The sequence below is a fragment of the Mustela nigripes genome, chromosome 4 (genome assembly GCF_022355385.1).
Source record: "Mustela nigripes isolate SB6536 chromosome 4, MUSNIG.SB6536, whole genome shotgun sequence".
NCBI classification, from domain to species: Eukaryota; Metazoa; Chordata; class Mammalia; order Carnivora; family Mustelidae; genus Mustela; species Mustela nigripes.
Window position 1 is genome coordinate 50,486,723 of NC_081560.1, and position 25,883 is coordinate 50,512,605.

The 25,883-nt window shown below is 44.5% G+C and overlaps 1 protein-coding gene across 5 annotated transcripts in view; it reads left to right on the top strand.

Moving 5' to 3' along the window:
- The window catches only part of OSBPL3 (oxysterol binding protein like 3), a 176,261-nt gene that overhangs the window by 74,953 nt on the left and 75,425 nt on the right, over window positions 1-25,883 (top strand). For 4 of the 5 annotated variants that reach the window (XM_059396712.1, XM_059396713.1, XM_059396714.1 and 1 more), the window contains exon 2: window positions 11,262-11,500. In XM_059396712.1, coding sequence (XP_059252695.1) covers window positions 11,405-11,500 — 96 coding nt within the window. In that variant the 5' untranslated portion in view covers window positions 11,262-11,404. Of the gene's footprint in view, window positions 1-11,261; window positions 11,501-25,363; window positions 25,534-25,883 lie in introns of those variants that run through there. The other variant, XM_059396715.1, reaches the window with a different exon arrangement.

A 25,883-nucleotide genomic window follows, 5' to 3' on the forward strand; every position in this document is an offset into this window, starting at 1 on the left:
TGAGAGAGCGAGGATGGAATGATAATTGAGATCTACAACCTTGGGAACCATGGTGGGGAGAATGGTGAGAATATGGAACTGCTGAGGAGGACACAGCCTGATGAAGTCACACCAGCAGCAAAAGGCACTCTCTTGAGGGAAGTCTGCAATTGGGGACATGGGGGGAGGGGTAAGTGCCAAGAGTGGAGCCCAGGACTAGGGGCTCTGCATGGGGGCAAAGCCCTGGGCATCAGGGTGGCCCACTGATATTGCCAGACAAGAGGGTTTCTGGGAGCATGCTCCTTTCCCGTTTTTTGAGAAGGATGTCAGACTTCTCAAAGTGTGTTTGAAGTATCCGCTAACATAGCCATCTTGTGATAACCTTGTGAAACTAAGGTCTGAGTCAAGAGCTTCTCTTCTGGTGAAGGATAGGATTCATGTAGGTGTATGACATGGAATTTTCGCAATAATCACTTGGACGAAAAATAATCATCATTTGGAAACTACCTCTACCTCCGTCTCCATATTTGCATGCAAGTGCTCCGTCCTAGGAAGCCTGCCAGCTTGGAGCCGTCCATCTGTACACTCGGAAAGGCTAGTGTGAGCAGCTGTGGCCACTAGGATCTTCCCCAGTTGTCCTGTCCTTTGCCTTTCTTCACCACAGGTACCTTTGATAGGCTACTCTCTGATTCTGTGAACTCTTTGTCTGTCTGTCCCTCCCACTCTCACTTGTTCTCAGCATCTCAGAGGCATTTGGATGGTCAGGTTGAGGCTGGGGCTCCCCGACGAGACAGCATGGGGGCATCCCGGAGAGCTGAGGAGAAAACTGCCCACTCTCAGGACATCTTGCCAAGAGCAGTTCACATAACTTTCTAGCTAAAAAAACGCATTTTTTATTGAAATGTCTTATTTCACAAAGTATTTGAGGTGGTTCCCAAGAATATGCACACAATCCAGGCCAATAGGTGGGTAGTTGAGAGAATTCGAGCACAATGGCAGTAAAGGTAAGCTCATCTTCACCACGGTGGTTCTCTGTCCCTCTGCGCACCCCAAACAAAGAGGGATATGGTCTCATATATAAATTCCCCGGTCAAGGGGTGCCTGGGTGGCTCAGTGGGGGTAAAGCCTCTGCCTTTGGCTCGGGTCATGATCTGAGGTTCCTGGGATTGAGTCCCGCATCGGGCTTTCTGCACAGCAGGGAGCCTGCTTCCTCCTCTCTCTCTGCCTACCTCTCTGCCTACTTGTGATCTCTGTCTGTCAAATAAATAAATAAAGTCTTTAAAAAAATAAATAAATTCCCTGGTCCAAAAGCTGAGAACAAGCCAGTCATTTAGGAATGACACTCTGATCCTGAGACCCGGCTATTTCATTTTCAAGGTCCTTTAAAGAAATCCTTGTCCAAGTTGATGTGGCCATTTTGAAGAGGAATTTGGACTATCCAGCAAAGCCTTACCGTAGCATAGAGTCATTCCACTTATTTTAGAAGATGATGCCACAGCCTTACAAGGAGCAGACCCTGCAGCTCTGTTTTTAAAAGCAAAGAATCAGAGACGAACTAAAGGAAGAATAAGTTAAACAAGGCATCGTCATACCACGAAACTGTGAGCACGAATGAGCTACAGTGTATGTGTAATAGTTGTGAGCGAATCAGCCAGCTGCAGGAAGAAATGTATGGTATGATCCTATTTATTTGACTCAAGTTTTTAAAAGCCAGAAAAATAGTAGATATAGAATATTGTGTGAACACGATGGAAACCTGTTGATGCTGGGTGGTAAGAATGTGGATATTTGCACATATCCTTTTTTTAAAAAAAAGATTTTTATTTATTTATTTGACAGATCACAAGTAGGCAGAGAGGTAGGCAGAGAGAGAGGGGGAAGCAGACTCCCGGCTGAGCAGAGAGCCTGATGCAGGGCTCGATCCCAGGACTCTAGGATTGTGACCTGAGCCAAAGGCAGAGGCTTTAACCCACTGAGCATCTGGGCCCCCCTGTACATATCCTTTTTATTTTTCTGATTCCAAGAGCAGAGCAGCCATGGTGATGTTGTACACCAGAGTGACCATAGCATCGTACACTGGCTAGCTCATCAAGTGATGACGGCCCTGTCCACCTTACGTAGGCTTTTATATGCATTAACCCATCTAATCACCTCAACAACCCCTATGGGGGAGATCCTTTCATTATTTCCATTTGTCACACGAAATACAGAGGATCTAGAGAAGCTAAATATTTGCTGAAAGCCACTTAGTAAGGCTGGCTTTGGACCCAGGCAGTTTGAATCCAGAGCCCATGGCCTTAATTATTTTATTATTTTCTTAAAAGATTTTATTTATTTGACAGAGAGAGACACCGTGAGAGAGAGAACACAAGCAGGGGGAGTGGGAGAGGGAGAAGCTGGCTTCCTGTCGAGTGGGGAGCCCAGTGCGGGATTGGATCCCAGGACCCTAGGACCACGACCCAAGCCGAAGGCAGATGCCCAACAGCTGAGCCACCAGGCGCCCCTCGTGACTTTAATTATTATACCGCTCTATAAAACCTCCCAATATCATCAAGTGAGTTGGTGGTTTATTTTTGTATGTATGATCACTTGCATTGTAGGCAAAGGGCACAACCCAGAGGGCAGTGCAGGCAAAGCGGTTCATCAGAGGTGAAAACAGTGCCATTGGGCCAGCTCCTCCATCTAATGACCTAGCTTGAGCTATGTGCATGCATTGTGTTACCTTTATAGGGGTGCCTGGGGGGCTCAGTCATTAAGCATCTGCCTTTGACTCAGGTCATGATCCCAGTGTCCTGGGATTGACCCCCGCATCGGGCTCCCTGCTCAGCAGGCAGTCTGCTTCTCCCTCTCCCTCTGTTGCTCTCTCTGCTTATGCTCGCTCTCTCTCTCTCTCTGTCAAATAAATAAATCAAATCTTTTTTTTTTTTTTTTTAAGTTACCCTTTTAAATCATTACTGATGCCCCTCAGCCCAGGATCCCCATCAGAGTCACCTGTGGAGGTCTCAGGAAGTTCAAAGCCTGGCCCGACCACAAAGTCCAACACACTAGATCATGGGCAGGGCCTGGTCCCCAGCATTTTTAAAAGCTCCCCATATAAATCTAATGTGCAGTCCGAGTTGAGATCCACCGCTCTCCAGAGTCTGGACAGTGCAACATTCAAGCTTATGATACTTGGCGAGAGCTTCCAGGGAGGACAGTTTGTGTTGAGGATCAAGGACAGATCCAGATAGGGTAACTCTCTTGATCAGACTGCACTTAATGTCTCATGAAATGAAGGCCCCTGATCAGGAAAAGGGAATGCCTGGACCTCCACTGACCCCACCATGTCCACACAGGCCTGTGTAGGGTGGGATCTGTCTGTCCCACTAATGTCTTTTAGTTTTCTGGAGGTTGCCGTGGTGATTCAGCATGGGAGTGGGGACCAGAAGCACATGGATTTGGTATTTGCCAGGCCTGGCTTAAAGGCATCGTTAGGCAGCAGGACAGAATCTTCCTCAGAGGAGAGCTCAGGGTCTATTTCTGACAAATATATCCCAGAAGCCTCAAGATTCCATGGGGAGAAGAGTCTTAACCTCAGGCAGTGATACTTAAACTTGTGGAGAACTTCCTAAAAACACATTTCTGGGTCCCACCCTCAGCCCCTGCTCTGTGGGCTTTGGCAGGCTCTGAGAACTTGTGTTTCTAGCAAACGTTTCTAACAAGATGATGTTGGCACTGCTGGCCTGAGCACCACCTTTTGCAAAGCACAGGCCTAGGATAATAAAAGAGCTTTGGCTTTCTACCTACTTGTTATATCACAGATACACAGAGAGGAGGATCTGCTTGGGGTCAGAAAAGCAGGGTTAAGAACGACCAGCTCCGTCACACACAAAATCCCATAGAGACTGTGTCACGTGTACAGGATGTTAGGCCCATCCCCAGATATTCTGATTCAATCCGTCTAAAGTGGAGCTTCCAAAATCCGCATTTTAAAAAAGACCCTGGAGATGGGAAGAAGGTGGATCTGGACGCTTTGGGAAATTGGACATGGCTATACAGTTGGGATTGACTGTGGGTGGGTTGGCAACTTTGAACCCAGAAAGGCCAATGAAGGGATAAATTAGCATCAGCCTATGGAGAGGATTTCAGTACCTTTGGTGCTCTTCTTAGGAAATCTGCCGGTAACATCTGTTAGGTGAGGACAGAATCCACATGCCTAGACAGGTGCTCGCTTCGGCAGCACATATACACATGCCTAGACGGTCTGCGAATGCTCCCACAAAGAAAAAGCCGGCCGAGACCACTGAATGGCAACTGGTCCACAGAAATGTCCTGACAGACTGGAATCAGGGGTCAAAACTAATGTGAGGAAATACAGTAATAAAAAAGAATAGGCAAGTCCCGAATTTCAGCCAAAGGAAGGAAAGGAGTCCTTTCCTGAGAGAAGAGCCCAGCTTCTCCACAGCTCCTACCGCATTGGAGTCCTAGGGAATGGTGGGGATGGTGTGTGCTAGAAAGAGGTGTGGGTGTCCCTAGAGCTCAGGCAAGTGTAGGTCGTGGTCGTAGCTGTGGCGTGTACGTGGCCAGGGAGGCTGGTGTGCCTGTCCTTCCCGCTCTAGCCAGATCATACCTGGAGCTGGTCTTGAGGTCTAGGCACCCTCTGCGGGGAAGCACAGACAAATTAATGTGTGTTCAGAGTTGGGTGGCTGTGATCATTAGGGTCACATGAGACACAGCAGATGAAAATGTGACTGGTCTGGAAAAGAAAAGGTTTTCCGGGTGGGATGGGGAGCAGTAGTAGTTCCAGTACAGGAGCTGATGGAAATTGTTAATCTTGCCCTCTGTCACAACAGAGGGCAGGTCTGGGAATAGTCTCCTCCTAGTGAGACAGATTTCAACCCTAAATGAAACACCGTCTAGAACAGACTTCTTTGGAGACGAGTTTGGCTGTGAGTCTCGGGATTCACCACCCCCAACGAACAGTCAGCACCGTCCCTGGATCAAGCCAGCCGTCCAGGTTGTTACAGCAGATTGACCAGCATGACACACAGAGGTCCAAGATCAGCCATTTGAGGGCATTGTGGCTAGAAACTTCCTTCCAGAAACCTCTGATCAATTTATGGATCTTAGAGCCAAATGACCAGAGGTGTACTGTTGGTCATGTAACATCTTGGAAATTAAGGAGTTTCAGCAGGCATCATTTCTAAAAAGATGCACATCCAGGATTTGAATAATTTTCTTTTACCAAAGAAGACTGGAAGACCAAAAGTGGATATTCCATTATGAATTTTTTTTGGTGTTAATTTGGGACATAATTCTTCTATATATTTTACTGGGAGATTTTAAACTAACTGGAACTATATGCTATCTGGTCTTCGTGCAAATTGTTTTCAAGGATAGAAGGAGAACCTTGTTTCTTGGCCAAACATGACCGTGTGTGTGTACAGACCGCCAGGCCTAATAGAATAATAACTACCTGTGTTATAGGTCATTGTTTCAAACCCAACTAGTTAATATTGAGTTGCTTCCTTGGATAGCCAATGGTGACGAATAATGTGACTTTTATCTTTTTGCATTTGTGTCTTATTCAAAGTAAGCATGCTGGTTTGATGGTTTAAAAATCTGTTCACATTTGTGATACAGATTTGGGGAAATGTTAATATGTTTTAAAATTCTGCAGAATCCTTATTTGTTTTTGGTTGCCAGGAGAGTATGGGATCTTACTTGGTGCTGTGTGTGCCACTTCCAGGAAGCCAGGAGAGGAAGAAACTGAACTGACATCTGTTGAGTGTCTATTCTATCCACCCCAGACACCTTGTCCTCATTTTTCATTTAATCCTCAAGATGCCCCATTTCCTACATAAAACCCCTAAAGACCACGGAAGTATTCACGCATGTCAAGGTGTGCATAGAGTTTGTAATTAGAAAGCACTAAATGCAAACTTAGGTCTGAGTCACAGGGTTGCTTCCTTGGATAGCCAAGGAAGTCACATACATCTTGGTCTGAGTCACATACATCTTGGTCTATGTATCTCCTTTGCATCTTTGCCCAAACTCTATGTTCTTTTTAAAGTGAAAATGGCCAGAATAAGTCTTAAAATCAGCCTTTGTGACCAAAAAACTTGGCAGTGCCTTGATCATTTGTTCTTCCCGATTCTTGGTAGAAGTCAGAGTTCTCTTTTCCCTACTGGATGTTCCACGCTTGCACGTCTCATGCATTGGACTTGTAGTGGGAACACCATTTCCTGACCCACCAGCTTCCCAGGTGAGTAGCAATGATGAGAGAGGACCTAGCTCATTGCAGAAGCACATTTTTAATTAATTATTTATTTTTAAAAAGATTTTGTTTATTTATTTGACAGAGAGAGAGCACAAGCATAGGGAGCAGGAGAGGGAGAAGCAGGCTCCCCACTGAGTAGGGAGCCTGATGTGGGGCTCGATCCCAGGACCCTGGGATCATGACCTGAGATGAAGGCCGACACTCCCTGTCAGAGCCTTGGCTTTTACTAGGTCGGCACGCTTAATGACTGAGCCACCCAGGCACCCCCAAGAAGGGCATTTTTCAATTAACTTAAGTGCACTGAGCTTCTCATCCCTGTTGGATTTGGCTACCAGCTGGTTCGTTGAAATGAAAGCAGATCCCACGCTGACTTCTGTCATGCATTAAACTTTTGTATCAGGCAGAAGGCACAAGAGCCGTCCTACAACCTGCTCCCGTGAGTTTGGGAAGTCCCAGCTGTCTCTTTCCAGGGCACAGACAGGTAGTCCCCAGACTACCTGACAGGTTTACTTGGGGCAAGTACCACAGCATTCAGCAGGAGGATTGGCCCCCCTACCTGTCAGATCAATGGCCAAGTGGTGGAAGAACCTTCTGAGGAGGCTGCAGGTGTTCTATTTTTTTTATCTGGGTGGTGATTATTTCAGTATTTGCAGATGTAAATTTCATAAAGCTGTCTGTGTGCTTAAGATTTGTTCACTTTACTATATGGAAGTTATGCTCAGTAAAAAAAAAAAGGGGGGGGAATAAATGATTGTCCTTAAGTTATTCACAACTTGTGAGTAGGAAAACTATTATATTTTATACAAACCCCTTGAGTTAGAGGTTTTCCATGGAAGGGTCACTGCAAGAGGAGAAGGCCCCGCAGCTCTTTCACAGGTCCCCGTACCCCTGAAGCAGGGGCCTTCTCTCCTGGCCACTATCCATCACCCCTAAGGGGTCCGTCTTCCCCATTTTACTAGGTCGGCACTGCGAAGTCAGTTAGTTGGAGTAGGAGACACCAATCTTTCGTGTGGCTCCTCTTTGTTAAGGTCCTCTATCGTGGGACTCCTGTCGGGGTCTTCCCTCTGAGGACCCGCAGGCCAGCCCTTAGGTTCTCCAAGATTGACACAATAACTGCCTTATTCCACAGGACACCCTCATTCCTGGGACACCTTGGTCTCAGGCCTCTGTTGCCTTCACGCTCTATTCTACCCTGTTTTAAGTATTTCCTTTTCTCAGATTTTGACCTCTTTTGCCCTTCATGCTGTAAAGAACTGAATTTTTTTTAAAAAATTTGATTCATTTATTTGATAGAGATTACAAGTAGGCAGAGAGGCAAGCAGAGAGAGAGGGGAAAGCAGGCTCCCCGCTGAGCAGAGAGCCGGATGCAGGGCTCGATCCCAGGACGCTGAGATCATGACCTGAGCCGAAGGCAGAGGCTTAACCCACTGAGCCACCCAGGTGCCCCAAGAACTGAATTTTAACTGGTGATTTTAACTGAATTTCTCATGAGGCTAGGCTCGAAGGTTCTGGGGGATGAAATAAGATATATTTCCTTAGGTGATAATCCCAGACTCCCTGGGAGATGGATGTGGGAGAGGCTGGAGTCTCACCCTCTCTTTTCCCTGGAGGAGAAAAAGAGGCTTGTGGTGAGTGCAGAGGCCTTACCTCAAAGTACCAACTTAAATGAGTATGGGGTTTGGCCGGCTCCCAGCCCTGGCCCTGGTAGCTCTTTCCTCCAAGGTGAACTTTGGTGGAGCTAAGCCATAAAGACGACCCTTTGTATCAGTTGCCTCTGGGACAGGGTGATTGTGTTTCTAATTTGGCAGTTTCAGAATTGCTGGGACTCTCTCTTACCCGAGTATCCCATTCTGCCCCTTCTGCACATGTTACAGACCACCCCTTGTGGTGTCTCTTGTCCTGAGCCCTCCCTGTCAGAGCCTCGGCTTTTAAAAACATGACAAAAATGCTGGCAGACACACACAGAAACCCTTTGCTGGCGTTCCGGATCTGCTGTGGAATCGGTTGTCATGGCAATGGCTGCCCCCACACGAAGTTCATCGTTTGGGGTTCCCATCATGGTTTTTTTTGCCCTCTTTCTTCAACAGCAATAGCCAACATGCTATTAAACCAACTATTAATATATCCGTACAACCTTTCTTGGCAGCTTTGAACTCGACTGCATTGGCTTCTAACTTCGGGTCCAATTAGTCATGCCCCACAAGCCAAGCTAACTTTGTGAAGAGGCTGGTGTTGGTTTGGTTTTATTTAGTCTTAGTTATTGTTGGATCCAATATGTATGAATACAGAGATTTGGGGGGGGTTCTATGAAAGCAGCATACGAATTGAGTTCTCTGGCTATACACTTACCTTAATTTTATTTTCTGACATGATACTTCTCATTGGCTTGATTTTAGTTGATGGCTTTGGCATACTCCTTTGTTTTTGTTTTTATTTAAATCCCAGTTAACATACCAGGTAATATTAGTTTCAGGTGTACAATCTAGTGATTCAACACTTCCTTACAACACCCAGTGCTCATCAGCATACTCATTTTTAAAGAACTATATGTCCATGAAAAGCATAGGAGATTGAATACTTATTAATGAACCAGAGGTTTAAAATAATATCCAACTAGCTGGGTCCTGGTTATATCATGTTATAATTATATAACATGCTTCTTTTAAAATTAAGATTATGTGAACACTAAGAGCTAAATAGATTGAAGATATATATATATATCTTCAATCTATTTATTATATATAATATATTTATATAAAATTATATATTTATGTATTATATATGATACAATCATATATTATGTATTAAATATATTTATGTGATATATTTATTATATATATATATTATATATATAAAATTGTTGTTAACATGCATGGGAAATTTACAGAGTTTGTTTGAACTTAGTGTGTCAAATAAAAGGCTGGCCTTCTGAAGCCAAAACCAAACATGTTAGTCACCCTTGACTCAGGGCTGCGGATGAAGGCAGTGGTTGAAGGAATGGGGCAGGACCTCCGTGAAGCTGGCTTACGATGTGCCCCCTACTGAATCTTTCTAGGCAGTTCCTCAGTTCTGCTGGGTCCCAGAGTTGGGCAGTAGCTGGGTGGGCACCACACCCAGCTATTAAAGGGTGCTCATTTCCAACACCAAGGTGAAAGGTCTGGCGTTTGCCTGAAAGCTGTCTCTTGCCAGCTGCGTGGTTGGGCAAGTTACCTAACTTATCAGAGACTCTGTTGTTTCCTCTGTAAGAGTCCTCCCAGCAGACTGTTAATTAAATGAGATCATGTGTATGGGTAACTCTTACTATGGGACTTGACAGTAGGTAGTGTGGGCACTCCAAGGTGATTATTGTTTCAGTTACTGGGATACTATAGACGATGTGGGAAATTCTGTTTTCCTTCATAGTTTTGTCACACTATGTAATGATGTTTAAAAAGATGTCTCCAAACCTTTGGTAGAACAAATCTTCCACCCCATCCCTCCAAAAAACAGTTGTGTGTGTGTTTTTTAAAATTATAGTGAAATACATATAACATAAAATCATCGTTTAGCCATTTTCTGTTGTTAAGTTTCGTGACATTTAGTCATTCACAGTGTTGTACAACAACCACCATTATCTAGTTCCAGAACATTAATCACCCTAAAAGGAAGCCTCATAGCCATACCCTATTTCCCAATTCCCCCAGCCCTTGGCAACCACTACTTGGCCTTGTGCCTCTATGGATTTGCCCACTGTGGTTATTTCATATAAATAGAAACATACATATGTGGTCTTTTCTGTCTGGCTGCTTTCACTTAGCATAATGTTTTCAAGATTTATCCATGTTGTGTCTTGTATCACTTCACTTCATTCCTTTTAATTCCTGAACAATGTTCCATTGCATGGCTATGCAGTCCTAGTCCATTTGGGCTGCTATACCAAAATGCCACAGATGGGTGGCTTATAAGCAACTGAAATTTATTCCTCCCAGTGTTGGAAGCTGGGTGCTCAGAATGAGGATGATGGGCAGAGGGCTCTCTTCCAGTCGTGGAGTTACTGTATCCTCACATGGCAGAAGGGGTTAAGGAGCTCTGTGTCATCTTTTTTTATAATTAATTGCTTTCATAAAGGGCTATGTCCTCAGGACCTAAGTCCCTGCCAAAGGCCCCACCTCCTAACACCACCACATTGAGTTTAAGATTTTTAACACATGAACTTCGGGAGGACCCAAACATTCAGACCGCAGTGTACATCATATGTGGTGTTTTTTTTTTTTTTTTTAAGATTTTATTTATTTATTTAACAGAGAGAGATCACAAGTAGGCAGAGAGGCAGGCAGAGAGAGAGAGAGGGGAGGAAGCAGGCTCCCTGCTGAGCAGAGAGCTCGATGCGGGACTCAATCCCAGGACCCTGAGATCATGACCTGAGCCGAAGGCAGCGGCTCAATCCACTGAGCCACCCAGGCACCCCTGGTTTTTCCACTTATCAGTGGATGGACATTGGGTTGTTTCTACCTTTGGCTACTGCTAGTAGCGTTACTGTGAACCTTCTTGTACAAGTTTTTGTCTGAACACCTGTTTTCAGTTGGATCAGACGAAAATTCTGCTTCACTTTTTTAAAAACTACCGAACTCTTTCTAACTATGCCGTACCGTTTAATGTAGTACCAGCAATGCCTGAGGGTTCCAGTTCCTTCCCATACTTGTTATTTCCATTTTTTTAAAAAATTAGACTTATCATTTAGTAGGTATGAAATGGTAAATCTCATCGTGGTTGAGATGGTTTTTTATAGTTCTGATTTTGTATGTGTCTGGATTAAAATTTTCTTACTACTGTTCTTAATTTTGGCATATTGCAAAGCTACATGAAAAACCCATTATACATAATTTCCAGTAAGAGATGGGTGTAGAGCATCTTTTCCTTCACAGCTCCTGATACAACTAAGCATAGTGGCTCCTGTGATCTGTACTGTAGACAATGGGGGGATAATTATAGATGGTGTCTGGTGCCTCTGATCTTCTCTGTAATCCTTTTCTTTTGCTTTTAGAGATTTCCTCTGGGTCATCCAAAATGCTTTTAAAACGTACTGATAAGAACTGAACCACCTGCCTGCGTGGGACTTCTGTACTCTCGGCTCCACTGTCTTCGGATGGCATTTTGACCACACCAAAGCCAAGTGACCCACTGCTCATGATGAGTGACGAGAAGAACCTTGGGGTGTCCCAAAAACTGGTCTCACCTTCAAGGAGCACAAGTAGCTGCTCCTCCAAGCAGGGAAGTCGACAGGTAAAGTTTAACCAATGCAAATTTTAAGATGCAAATTTATACCAAGAAATTGGCCAATTAAGATGTGTGCATTTACTGGGGAACCCCTACTTCTCAGTGGAAGAGCGTTTGCTTTCAGTCATACCTTAATTACATGAGAAGAGTAAACTTTAGGTGCTTTTAATAAGGCAGCTTGAATGCTTACCTGATGGGAAGGATCTATAGTTGGCTCTTTGCATTATTTTTTTCCAATCCTTGCAACTCTCCTCCAACACAGATATGCATATCCCTATTTTCTCCCCGAGGAAGCTGAGTCAGACCACCTGAGTTATTGGCCCAAGGATACACAGCTAGCAAGTGGCAGAACAAGAAGTCAAAACTCAGTCTGACTCCAGAGCCCACACTTTCCTTTGTACCATACTAATAAAGACAAAAAACCAGTCACTGTTCCAGTACGTTTAATATTTTCCTGCCTTCCTCTACATTCCCCTTCACCACAGATTGCCATGTGGGTGACTCTGAGTCTCCCTGGGAGAGGGAATTAAAGCCACAGAGAAGTGGTCAAAGGAATTCAGTAGGAAGAAGAAAGAAGTGAAACAAAGAGCTGAATATGGAGTGCCTGAGTGCCAGTCGTAATTATATGTTATTTCTTCGTTTTCTTTCCAAGAACTCTCTGTTGGCAGAATTCACTGGCTTTAGGTCAGTGGCAGTAAATGCACGTTAATCATTATAATCGTACCACCTTCGGTGAAGTAGAGAGTGGGCTGTCAGGAAGCTGTGGGTTCACGACACAGTGGTCTCTGAGCCTTTTCAGCATTTGCTGGCTGTGCTGGCATTGCCTTTCCTCCATGGGAAGCTCTGGCCTAAGAATTGGCCCAGAGTCCTTGGTTCCAGATTTAGAAGCAACAATCCGGCAGCCTCCCACCTCAGGCATGCCTGCACATTCTGACGCATCATCACAGGTCTCTCCATCTGAGCACTGGCTGGGACAGGGAGCTGGCCACTTCCCAGTGCTGCTTCGTGTCATTAGAATCTACGATTCTAGACAGGTCAGATTTTGCCCCAGGCTGGACATTTTGGGAGCTCTCCAAGATCTCCTGTGAGGGGTTAGGAAGACAAAAGATTTTTTTAGCACTGTAATCACTTCTGTCTGGGGTTTTAAAAAAACGACTAAAACTAGTCCTTGGTTAATGCATCGTGGCCCCTTTGGAGTTCTGGCTTCAGAAGGGTGAGATAGCTCATTCAGCTTTCCATGGGGTGCTTCTCTCCCTGAGCCGAGAGTCTGATGGGGATTAGAGCCTGAATGTGGGATCTTTCCCTCACCCTTTGTACCTAGTCACATTTATTGCTATGTCCTTCTTGGATAAAGAGAAGGAACAGGATTCATTTAAATGGCTGGTGCTTATAACAAGTATAGGAATCAGAGCTGTGCAGTGACCTTCTATAACTGAATACTACAGGAATTTTCTTTAGGTGTTGTTACTTGAATTTTCTTTAGGTGTTGTTACTTGAATTGATGAACTTGGTTTTCGCACAGCTTCTTCTGAGCTTGTCCTAAAGATGGAGAGGAATGTGCAGAAAGCCTCAATTTTTTCCTGCTTAGAATGGATGGCCATTCAGCTCTTCATTCATCAAATGGTCATCTTCTATATTTAGGATCTCCCACTTTACAGTATGTGTAACATTGCTTTATATACATAAACGCTTCTAGGCAGGGCAGGTGGATAATTTAGTAAGTTTATTCCAACTCTAGACTGAATCTAGTTCTACAGGGCATGTTTAATTTCAGGGACCATTTTCTTATTCTGCCCACTTTCCCATCCTTCTGTCAGAGGGAGGTGTTCTGTCACAGGAGTGGCTTAGCTCCTCCATCCGTGTCGTTCACCTCGACAAGCTATGTCTGTTCCAACATCACAAGCTGTCCCAAGGTCGTCTTTCATTCTCTAAAGGTACAGGCACCTTGGAAGTTCGACCTTCATGGCTCTGAGGGAGCAGAGACGTATCCCATGATCTCACAGATGCTAAAGATAGTAACACTGTGTTTCTAGTCACTTCACTGGAAAGTATGAGTTCAACACTTACAACTTCAAGATTTATATAATAAGAAATTTAATGTGAGGAATGTTGAATTCTAGCTGATAAAGATGATCTGTGCAACAACCTACTTGTTTTTTAAAGCTTCAGTTTAAAGCCACTATGAGGCTGTTCTTTTCATTTCGTGGTGAGGAGGGGGTGGGTAAGCCTGATGGTGACCGTGTTGGACCGTCCTAATGCTGGGTTTTCTCCTGTGCTTTAGAATTATGCTTTAGAGGGTCATCTTGAGTTTGTTTCCCCATGTTCTTTCCTAGCACCCGCCCTGCCCTACCTAGGGATTTGCTATTACCTGCTTCTTGCCTCCGAGGACCCCAACCAGAGCCAAGGGTTATATTTGCAGCTGGAGGCTTCTGTTCCATGTCAGTGATAGAATGTCCAAGATCCACTACCAGGCCAGCATACTTGGCCCAAGTCTGATTGTAAGGCTGTGTCTGCCTTCTGCCATCTCCCTGGAAAAGGCAAGATTTTTTTTGTTTTTGTTTTTGTTTTTAAAGACCCCATTTATTTATGGGACAGACAGAGATCACAAGTAGGCAGAGAGGCAGGCAGAGAGAGAGGAGGAAGCAGAGAGCCCGATGCGGAGCTCAATCCCAGGACTCTGGGATCATGACCTGAGCCGAAGGCAGAGGCTTTAACCCACTGAGCCACCCAGGAGCCCCGATAAGGCAAGTTTTAAAGCCCCCTTTCACTGTGGTATGGAGCTCCCCCTTCCACATTTGCTTATTTCCAGCTGTGAGCCTAACTCAGGTCCCAGACTTTTCCTATGGACATTCTTGGCCCCATTAGCCCACAGAAGCAGAACTCCTAGATACTTCTGTCTGCAATTTCTTTTGCATTTCTATTTTGTGTTGATCCATGGAGATATTTAATTTTTTTAAAATCACACAGACATACACACTAAGCCCCTACATGTCTGTAACTTTGTATATTTTTGCTGTTTTGGACCTGGGGTGGTGACAAGAGAGGGTCACTGAATGCATGCACTTACAATATAATCTTGGCTGAAAGACTCTGTCATCTTAGGTCGTTTTACTTAAATTCTCCTCTAGCATTGCTAGGTGACATTGAGAGTATATGTACTCCGGCTACACTGGCTTTCTTTCAGTTCCTTGTGCTGAACTTGCTCTTGTCCTTGTTTCTTGAACTGAATTTGAACTTGTCCTTCCTATCCCAGAGTCTCCTCACATGAAATCACGAGGAACTATGCATTTAGGTAGAGGTATTCTCTATCTGTATGTCTTGTTAGAAAAGCTTAAAGGACAGAATGATCAAGAATTGTGATTGGTGTCTTTGTTTTTGCTTCTGATCTAAGACAGATTTGACAATTTAGAACATGAATACCCAAGAAGGGTTCTGTCATCTTTTAGCTTAAATACTAGGGCTTTTGAAATTTAAATATAGCATGCCTCATTTTGTCAGTATGGGAACAACCTATAAATATAATCTTATCGATATGATTTTGGGAGGAATGTATGCATTGGTGATTAGAACTTGAACTCTCCAGCCTCGGTTCCAACCATTCATTGGTTCTGTGACCTTAAATTCTTAAACTTTAGCCTCTGTTTTCTCATCAGTAAAACTAAAATAATAATAGTTCTTTTCACATAGATTATCATGAGGGTAAAAACTGAAACATCTAATCCAGGGTCAGACTCATAATGGGTCCTGAGTTAATATTAACATTCACTTTTGTTATTATAGTTAACATTAATTTGAACTTCATTCTTATGTGTGGAGAATGTAAATACTCATAGAGAATAGTTCTGCTTTTTGCCCCTAGGAGCTTCTACAGGCATTGTACATGTATCTACCCAGTACTGGTTAGTGTTGTACAAAGGTCCACAAAAGTATACAGTGTATATGTGAATATATATTTTTAACATAAAAGTGCCTTCCTTTATACACATTAACAAAATGCTTTTATTTATTCCTTTATTTTCATTCTTTTTTTTTTTTTTTTTTTTTTTGAGAGAGAGTGCATGTGTTATGGGGGAGGGACAGAGGGCAGAGAGAGAGAGAGAATATCAAGGAGGCTGCATGCCTGGTGCAGAGCCGGACACATGGCCTTGATCTCACGACATTGAGATCATGATGTGAGGCGAAATCAAGAGTAGGACGCTTAACTGACTAAGCCACGCAGGTGCCCCCAAAATGCTTTTTGAGAAGACGGTAATAGGATATTTAATGTCTGGGCTGCATTTGCAATCTTCAATATCTGGCCTGATCCGTACCTAAAACAAGTGAAACCAGTTGGTGAATCCTCACCCCTTTCCTGTTCTGTTGGGCCTTGTGCTCTCATGGGTATAAGTGATTTTTCCACTTCCGTGCCAGCACCTATCTGTTGGGAGCAGCTGCTTAGAGCTTTGTGTTGGGGAGGATTCTGTGGTTGAGTCTGACTGTCGTAGGAAAGAACCCCATGTTCTCAGCTCCAGCCCGCGGACATAGGCAGGGTGAATGGCAGCACAGGTGTCGCATTTGTCGCCCATTAGCGATATTGGAGGGTTGAGATCAAGCCCTCTCTGCTAGAGCTTTATATTATGCTGTTGCAAGAACTTTAGGCAAGTGAAGTTTGCCTCAGTTCTTGATCCATGAAATGGAGACAAAACTCCCCTCCTCCCTCTCCAGGGTTGTTACGAGAAAAAATGGAATGTTTTTACTGGCTAAAAGAGTTAAAACTCTTTGGAGGAAGATCCTCTGTCCATTTATGAAGTTCTCACAATTACAGATCAGCTCCCTTTGAACTGAGGCCCGTTCCCGAGCCAGAAGGGAAATGGTCTTGTGTTAGGAAACCTGACAGTCTGCGGAAGAGATGAATCTCTTTGAAGAAAAGCAGAACATCCTTCTGGTATAGTGCCTTTGTCTGGAGGACGGGAACCTCTTCTCCCTGAGAAAATCCCCAGTTAAAGGAACCAGCTTACCCAAGGAACAGGCGGTCAGTCCCTTCTGACTGTGTTACTCATACCCTATTTTTTGTAGTGTGCTAGGTCCGTCTTTGCTTTAGTGTCCCTACCTGTTACAGGCTTTGCTTCAGCTACCCCTCTAGCTAGATTGAGTCATATGAAACTGTTCTTCCCTTTTGAATTTTGTGGTTTTTCTGGAAAAGAATCTTCATTTATCACTCTAATTTTTTAAAAAGATTTTATTTATTTATTTGACAGAGATCACAAGTAGGCAGAGAGGCAGGCAGACAGAGAGGGGGAAGCAGGCTCCCTGCTGAGCAGAGAGCCTCATATGGGGCTCAATCCCAGGACCCTGAAATCGTGACCTGAGCCGAAGGCAGAAGCTCAACCCACTGAGCCACCCAGGCACCCCATCACTGTAATATTGTTAAAGTAACTTATAAAAATAATATGTACTCCCTGCATATCATTTCCAAGGTAAGTGCAAGTCTGTGTTGAATTGCAACACTTTAATTCATTTACTTTTAATGAATGCTGTTGGTAGTTCCAATTAATTGAATCTGGGAAATGACCATTGGTTGTGGAGGTCACTGGTGCCATTGTCTAGTGGGAGAGGTAGGTGTGAAAGGCTGGTTAGAGCTCATTCTCATAGAAGAGGAGCAGAGAAAGAGGGCACCCTGATTCTACCAGGCCCCAGACAGGATTTGAGATAGGCCTTCACATGTTCCATTTGGGAACCTTGAGTTTGACTAATGCCAAGCTAAACATTGCCCTTTCCTCTGCTCACGTGGCTAACCCTCTTTTGATTGATTCATTGGTCAAAAGAGTGTATACGTCTCAGAATCCTGAGTTTCTATTCACACATCTTTTTAGTCCTCATAGTACCTAGCACAGGGCTTTGCACATGGCAGATGCAAATTATTGGACAAATTTACTGAATGCCAACAGCAAGAATCCATACGTTAGAACAATATGGCCAGGTGGGCATAGCGGGGTGGGAGCAAAATGCCCACAAATTTCCGAGCTCCCTCCTTCCAGGGGTGTATTGCGAGGGTCTTCAAAAATGAACAAAGGCCTCTCCATTGAGTTTCTTCTGGCAAATGATGACATTCCTAATTGCTTTCTGTACCCGTGGTCTCTGAACCAACACCCTGTTCTAAAGTATGGAACAGACGTCAAGGTGTCTTGTTGCAACTGACCTGTATTCACATGGGCTCTGCTTTTTTGCTCGCTGGCTGACCTTGCCGCATTACCTAAAACCTCTGAGTCTCAGTTCTTCAGCTGTGAAATTGGGATCATTGTGCTTACTTTGGAGAGCTAAGTGAAATAATAAATATGAAGAACCTAGGGTAGCACATGGCAGACATTAGGTAAGTGTGGATCAATGAATGAATAAGCATGCCGTTGCTAGGTTGAGAGATAATTATTCAGAAAGCTCTGTGGATATATTAAGTAGGTTAAGGGATACCTAAGTGGGAGAAAGAATTGCTATTTCTGAACTTGTAAAATATGAGTAATTTCCTCTCGCCTTCTTTCCACTGCCCCCTTACATTTCTTTCCTAGAACTTTCAAAGTAACACATTTCAGAAACCAGACTGTGCTAGATAAAGATGAGTAAGTTTTGTCTTTACTGAAACAGTCCGGTATGCCCATGCTTTAGGCAACATCTATTAAGAAGCTATCATTAAAAGACCCTGGGCAGGGATATATGACGCTACCAAGGGCAGGACAGCTGAACAGACCACTAAAGTTAAGAAATCGGCACAGTGGGGTGCCTGGGTGCCTCAGTCATTAAGCTCAGGTCAGGTCATGATCCCAGGGTCATGGGATCAGGTCCCGTATCGGGCTCCCTGCTTGGCGGGAAGCTTACTTCACCCTCTTCCACTGCTCCTGCTTGTGTTCCCTCTCTCACTGTGTTCTCTCTGTAAAGTAAATAAAATCTTAAAAAAAAAAAATTGACACTGTGAGGGAGACCGCTTTGTTAGGAGAGCACGCTTCCTTTCTTTCCTAATCCTAATGTGTTGTTAGTATTTGCTAGATAGTAAGTTAGGAGTCAGGGAGTGAATCCTTTCAAAATAATTGGCAAGTGTTTTACTCTTGGTTGTAGGGGATTTGAAATAGAGAGAGAGAGAGCCATTGCTAGGTAAGTCTCCATACAATTATGCAGTTTGCTCTGGTCACCCGCCTGGCCCTGGGCTAATCTGAGATGATGTTTGAGCTCTCCCAGGGTCACCTGATGAGGGTGTTTTTATGCAGGCTATTAGATTATGTTGTACTTCCGGGAGCCCAGGCTGTCTGGGTTTGGTGCCAGAACCCGTAAGACTTGAGGCTGAGTGGGAGAGAATGTGCCATGGAGTGAAAAGTGAATGAAAGCTCTAGTGCTCCGGTGTTTATCGAACTTGCGTAGTCCTCGGGTATTGAACATGCTTCGTCCTACTTACTTCTTTCATGTAATCATATCTTTAGAGACACTGAGATTTAACATCTGCCTTTTTAAAGTAGGAGCTGTATAAGCACCACAAGGAAGACCAACCAGTCAAGGAGGAGAGACTTCAGAATGTCGTGATTGTATCAGTCATTATGCTGTGATGGTCACAAAAGATGACAGGCGACAAGCATGAACTCCCTTGGGAATTGGAGGGCCCGAATTATAACCTCTGACTGTTTATAAACAGTTTAACTTTGCACAAGTTTTTAAACTCTCTTTGCCTTGGTTTCTGGTAAGGCTGTGCAAATTACACAAAAGGCTGCAGGCAGTAGATTCTGTGTAAGTGTCGGATGCATAAACCATTGACCTTCCAGAAGCAGGAGTCCCAAGAGCCCTCACGCAACACCTTATGGTGACTGCTTCCCCACTTCCTCCTTTCAGTGGCCAGCTGGGTGGCACAGCAGTCACATGGCTGGGCTGCTTCTGTCTGGGCTGGTCTGAAAGGAAGTGTTAGTGAGGGACACCAGAAATTAACAAGTGTCTGTTAACATTTTTATAGCTCATGTATCCTTTCATACTATCCCTTGGAATCTCAAAACAACCGAGGGAGGTTTGTATTATTTTCTACACTTTAGAAAGAAAATATGGCTCAGAAATATTAACTGACTTGTTTTGAGTCACACAGATTCTAAGTGGTAGGGGACCAGGCAACCAGCTATTGGGAGAACACCAGATTTTGGATTTCGTTAGGTACTAGAAAGCTGCTTTAGACATTCATTCAAGTCCCACGTGCCTTAGGCACAAAAGATTGTTATTGAAACAAACCCTCCATAGGGAAATACCTTTGTGGATGTAGGGACGAGAATAATGCAGAAATGGTCTTAGGATCCCTGAGGTCTCTCTGGAGCTGCTGTTCTGTTTTGTTTTTGTTTTTTGTTTCCTGGTGGACCCAACAGAGCAAAATAATTAGTTATATGTTTCTATGTTAGCTTTCCAGATTCTCACTTACTGGCCCTTTTATTTATTCATATTGCCTACCTTTTGGTCATACCTAAGCAGGTCACACTGAAAAGAGGAAGGGCAAAAATACAAGGCTGAGTTCTCAACGTGTCCCCACTCTGTCTTGGAAAGAAAAAAGCAAACAAATGTTTGGTAGAAGAGGTGAAGACTTCAGCTAAAATGACATATTTGAGTTGTCAGGGCATCTTTGTTACTCTCCACGTCCACAAATGATAGACTGTCAGCTACATTCCACACTGTGAAAAAGAGGAGAAATTGAGCTCCTTAAACACTTCTGGAAGTTGCTAGACTGTTTAGCCTGTTGTGCAGTTGCAGGATGACAAGCACAGAAACTATATTCCAGTGGGATTTAGAAATACTATCTTGGGGGGTGCTTGGGTGGCTCAGTTGGTTAAGTGTCTGCCTTCCGCTTGGGTCATGATCTCAGGGTCCTGGGATCAAGTCCTGCATAGGGCTTCTTGCTAAGCAGGAAGCCTGCTTCTCTCTCTCTCCTTTTTCCGCTCTCCGTGCTTGTGTTCTCTCTGCCTCTCTAACAAATAAATAGTATCTTTAAAAAAAGAAAAAAAGAAATACTGCTATGAGAGAGACTACATGCGGTGCTTTAAGAATTCAATTTATTTCTTTACAGTTGGTATCAGCCATAGTGCAGTATATATGAAAGCAGAACAGTGACCCCAAAGCTTTTCTTGAAAGCACAGCTTACTGGCTATGCAGTTACTGGAATTTTCCTCTAGAAGCTATACATGCAAATATAAACTGAACCTACTCAACAGTTCTTTCCTAGGGAGGGAGAGTCTAAATCAGCTTTGGTGCTATGCTGATATTAAAATGCTGAAGGCCCAGAAATGACAGTATAAGAAGTAGGATGGTGGCAAAACAGAAGCCTTCTCTAGAATAATCTGACAGCCTCCCTAAGTCCTCTACATGCTGGCCTGCCTTCAAGAGCAGCTGTGTCTCCCTTCACATCTGTACACAAGCCTGTCTCCCAACTAAAGTCACCTTCTGTCTGTCCCATGTCAGAGCGGGCCCATCCCTGGCGCATCTCTGGCTTCCTGGTTCCTTTTGTGGGGGAATGGTGTCCCCACCTCCCAAATGTTACATCCACAGCCTAGTCCTTGGAACTTATTTGGAAAGTGGATCTTTACAGATATAATTAATTTAAGGATCTTGAGATGAAGAGATCATCCTGGACTATAGGTTCAATCCTAAACTCAGTGACTGGTGTCCTCATAAGAAGCACACAGGGGAGAATACAGACATGGATATGAAGGCAGAGGCAGAGGTTGGAGCGATGTGGCTCCAAACCAAGGATGCCAGTAGCCACTGGGAACTGGAAGAGAGGAGTAATGCTTTCAGTGGACTGAATGTTTTCGTCCCCGACCCCACCCCCTTTCACATGTTGCAGCCCTAACCCTCCTACTGGTATTTAGAGGCAGGCCTGCAGGAGGTAATTAGGTTTAGATGAGGTCCCGAGGGCTGGTGCCTTCAAGATGGAATTAGTACCCTTATAAGAAGGGGAAGGACACCAGCTCTCACTCTCATACACCAAAAGGCCATGGGAGCACAAGGCAGGAAGGCAGCTGTCTACACACCAGGAAGCAGAATCTCACTGGGAACCAAATCTCACAGCACCTTGATCTTGGACTTCCCAGCCTCTACCAAGTCTGTGGTGTTCTGTTACAGCAACCTTAGCTGATACAAACACATTCTCCCTAAGAGCCTCCAGAGCCGCTGTGGTTCTGCTGAGCCGTTGACCCCCGTGTCCATATTCCTTTGAGTCCCAGCTCAAGGCTTCTTCCTGAGGTGGGTCTAGCTCATGGAATTTTGCTTGAGAACTCTGGTAGCACTTTCTTTTGAATCTCCCATTCAGCATTTTCCAGTCTTCAGCCTCGTATCTCTTTATTTTTAATATATGCTAACTTCTTAGAAGCCAGCCCTGGGTTTTCCATCTTTCCATCTCCAGTATCTGGTGCTAAGCCTCAGACCTCTGGGTAGAGCCTGCCTTATTAAATGGAAGGCCAGTTACGAACCAGACTCTAACTTCTGTAACACATAAGTCATTCCTTCTTCGATTCGCAAGGCTCCCCGGGATGTTATCCAGTCACTGGGTTCTCATTATGAGAACGTTATTCTTGTACAGACTGAGGAGGAAATCGCTGATGATTTGGATCAGAGACAGGATATAGGGACGAGAATAATGCAGAAATGGTCTTAGAGCCTATTCTGGTACCTACTCCTATGATTCTAATTATATGTACATCAGTTAGCCAGAATGTGTCTCTACTTTGATTGCAATTTTCAATTAGCTCTGGGGGAAAAAAAAAAAAACACAGTTTTGAGCACCCTCACCAGAGAGAACACCGTTATCAGCTAGCACCATCCAGCAATGAAGAGGGTTTTCTTCAGGAGTTGTGTGCCCTGTAATTGGAGAGCAGATGTGTGATGTCTGAACACAAAGAGTCTGCGGTTCTCTCTAGGCTCAGACACTGAAGGGCAGAACTCTATGATATGCCAAAGACAGTATGATTTTTTTTTTTAAGATTTTATTTATTTGTCAAAGAGAGAGAGCACAAGTAGGAGAAGTGGTAGGCAAAGGGAGAAGTCTCCCCGCTGAGCAGGGAATCTGGGTGAGGGGTTTGATCCTAGGATCCCTGGATCATGACCTGAGCCGAAAGCAGATGCTTCACCAACTAAGCCACCCAGGCATCCCTACAGTATGATTTTTTTTTTTTTAATGAAAAGGTAGTAAAGTAAAATATTAAAATGGTGCTGGAAGGTATACAACAAAGAGTGCAAGAGAATGTCCCCACTTTGTGCCTCTGACTGAGTTCCCTTTACAGAAGAGTCTGCATGGGAGAATTTCTCTTATATCACATGCACCTGCCCCTGTGTGGAGAGTGAGCCTGGGGGCTCTTCCATGAGACTAACTGCCCCTGTGACAGTGAGGGAATTCTTAGAAAAGGTAGTGGGAAGGGCACTAGGTCGGAGTCCTCAGAAGTCCTTCACTCATCTTCGTGGTCCTACACAAATTATTTCTCATAGCTTCCTCATCTCTCAATGGAAGGAGCCGGGGAGATGACTTCACATTCTCTTACAAACTCTGAGGTTTAAAAGAATGACTCCATGACTCTGCAAGGGAAAGCTAATCATTCCTTCTGTACCCAGAAAACTAAATAAACCTGGAAGAGACTCTTGAGTCTCTTGAGCGCAGAGTTACCCTGTCCTCACTGGCTAACACACGCGCCTGTCAAGCGCGGGAACGTGAGACAGACTGATTGTGCTGTGGGGAGAGCAGTGCCCGGCGGCAAGGAGCCGGACTGGCAGGGCAGCAGGTGGTCTTGGGTGGCCTCTAGTATCCTCGTGGGTGATCTTGTCAGAGTGGGCGTTGGGCAGAGAGGTTCTGTGTGCCATCTGCAGACCACAAATGGGGCCGCCACTTCACAGTGGGTGCTGTTGGCCAGACTCTGTGCACCTTCATTACAGTCATTGGAGACACACAGACCATCAAGCAGTTGTAGATGATGGGCTGCACAGCCTGAGCCCAGTGACATTTGTAGGTTTGGTGTCTCCATCTTTAACAGTAGGTGCAGCTCTCGAGAGGCCCTCTTGCCAGAGAAGAGCATCACAGAGAACAGAGTGCATGAAAGATGCTGTTCACAGCCTTGAAGGGCTTGTGTACCTTTAGGGGGATTTTTAGCAAAATTCATAACCCACAAATATATTCGAAGATCCTTAAAAAAGTACAGATGTCATTACAGCCATAACTGCTGAGTGCTCAATAGGGTTGAAATCATCATTATATGTACACTAAAGTTTATTTTTATTAATACTACTTTAATTATAAACCCATCTGTGGTTAACACAATTGGAAAACATTTTTCTCTTATTTGGATCTCAGGTGGAATTAGCAACGGAGCTGACACAGCCCTGGCTTTTTTCTCCTCCTTGTCGGTGTCTGCGGCCAGTGACCCTCCTTTTCTCTCCCTGACATCCCGTGCAAGCACTCACCCCCAAGACTGAGCGCATACTCTCCCATTCTCCAAGTCATTAAGGCACTAGTGTTTTGGTCTGTGACAACCCCAGGAATTAAGACTTAGTACTTTTTGAGGACTAAGGCCTCTGGATGTTTGCCTCCCTGCCTAGGCATGGGTGGGGGAGCTGTGTGTCTGGGTGGGAAGGGAGAGGAAAGATATGGCCCTTGGCAGGTCATGACTCTAGGCCCCATGTAGCCAGTCTGGGTGGGCTCTTCCCTGCTCAGCCTTCCTTTTTTCTTCAGTCTTCTCACTTAGATCCTTACATCAGAGACTGTACCTGAGGTTACTAGATAGAAGCTAATGCTATTGGTTTTTTGGTTCGCTTTTAGGAGACTTTATCAGCCAATATTTTATTTTATTTTTTATTTTTTTTAAAGACTTTATTCATTTGAAAGAGAGAGAGGGAGAGCACAAGCAGGGGGGTAGGGGTGGAAAGAGAGAAGCAGGCCCACTGCTGAGCAGGAAGCCTGCCACAGGGCTGATCACAGGTCACCAGGATCATGACCTGTGCCAAAGGCAGACGGTTAACCCACCGAACCACCCAGGCACCCCAGAGATACCCTCTTTTAACAAGCTTTTACATTCACAATACAGTATTGGTAACTTTTGGCATAATGTTGTACAGGTGATTTCTAGAACTTACTCATCCTGCATAACAGAGACTTCGTGCCCATTTTCTATGATACGAATTTGTGAAATAAGATTTGGAAGGGATTTTGTGGCTCATTTATCCTGAGCACCTTCCTGGTCTCGGAATCCCCATCTGCTAGCTTCCGATGGAGCTCTCCAGTGATGAGGAAACTGGCCATAGAGGGGCCCATGTTGTTTTTGTTATTGTTCATAGCGTTAATTATTAAATAATCGGGTGATCGGTCCTTCATCAGCACTGGGATCCAGGGCCATATAATTCTTACCCATTAGTCCTGGTTTGCCTTTCAGAGCCTATCAAGTAAAACCCAGTTCTTCAAGACAGCCTGGTCTCCTAGAGTGTGGCTGCTCTAAGTGGGCCTGTGGTCCAGCAGCAGTGGCCGCACCTGGGAAGGTGCCAAAGCGCAGACCTCGCCCCAGAGCTGCTCGACTGACATCTGCGTTCTGACAAGATCTTCAGTAATCAGCATGTATGTTACAGATTGAGAAGCACTGCATTAGATCACACACACCATGCCCCCAACGAATTTGTTCTTCTTCTTCTTCTTTTTTTAAGATTTTATTTATGTATTTGACAGAGAGACAGCGAGAGTGGGAACACAAGCGGGAGTGGGAGAAGGAGAAGCAGGCTTCCTCCCTGAACAGGGAGCCTGAAGCAAGCCCACGATGCTGGGATCATGACCTGAGCCAAAGGCAGACGCTTAATGACTGAGCCACCCGGGAGCCCCTAATGTGTTCTTTCAATTGTTATTGCTCTCAGGCCTGCTGGTGCTCAGAAATTTTAGTTGAGGAATAAACAATTGGACAAGAAGTAACAATTAACAACTCTGTGATTGGATGCAAGTACGGAATCTGTCTGGCATCATTTAAAGCTGTCCTTATAGTAACTGGAAATCTATTGACAAGTATTTGCCTTGGGTGCTCTTGGTGGTAAGTATTGCTCCTGGGTGGCTCAGTTAGTTAAACTTCTGGATTCTTTCAGGTCATGATCTCAATGTCCTGGGACCAAGCCCTGCATTGGGCTCCATGCTCAGCTGGGGGCTCTGCTTGTCCCTCTGTGCCCTACCCCCCATCATGCTCTCTCTCTCTCACAAATAAATAACATCTTTTAAAAAAATCAGAAATGCCTTTAAAATCATTAAACTTGTTAAGTTATGCTCCATGTGATCTAATGCTGGGTATTGTTTCCTTGTGAATTTTAAAAACCTGAGAAGCCGATTAAATAGTCTAGAGCAACCCACTCCCCAGTCATGCCAGATAGGGAGAGGCAGCCACAAAAC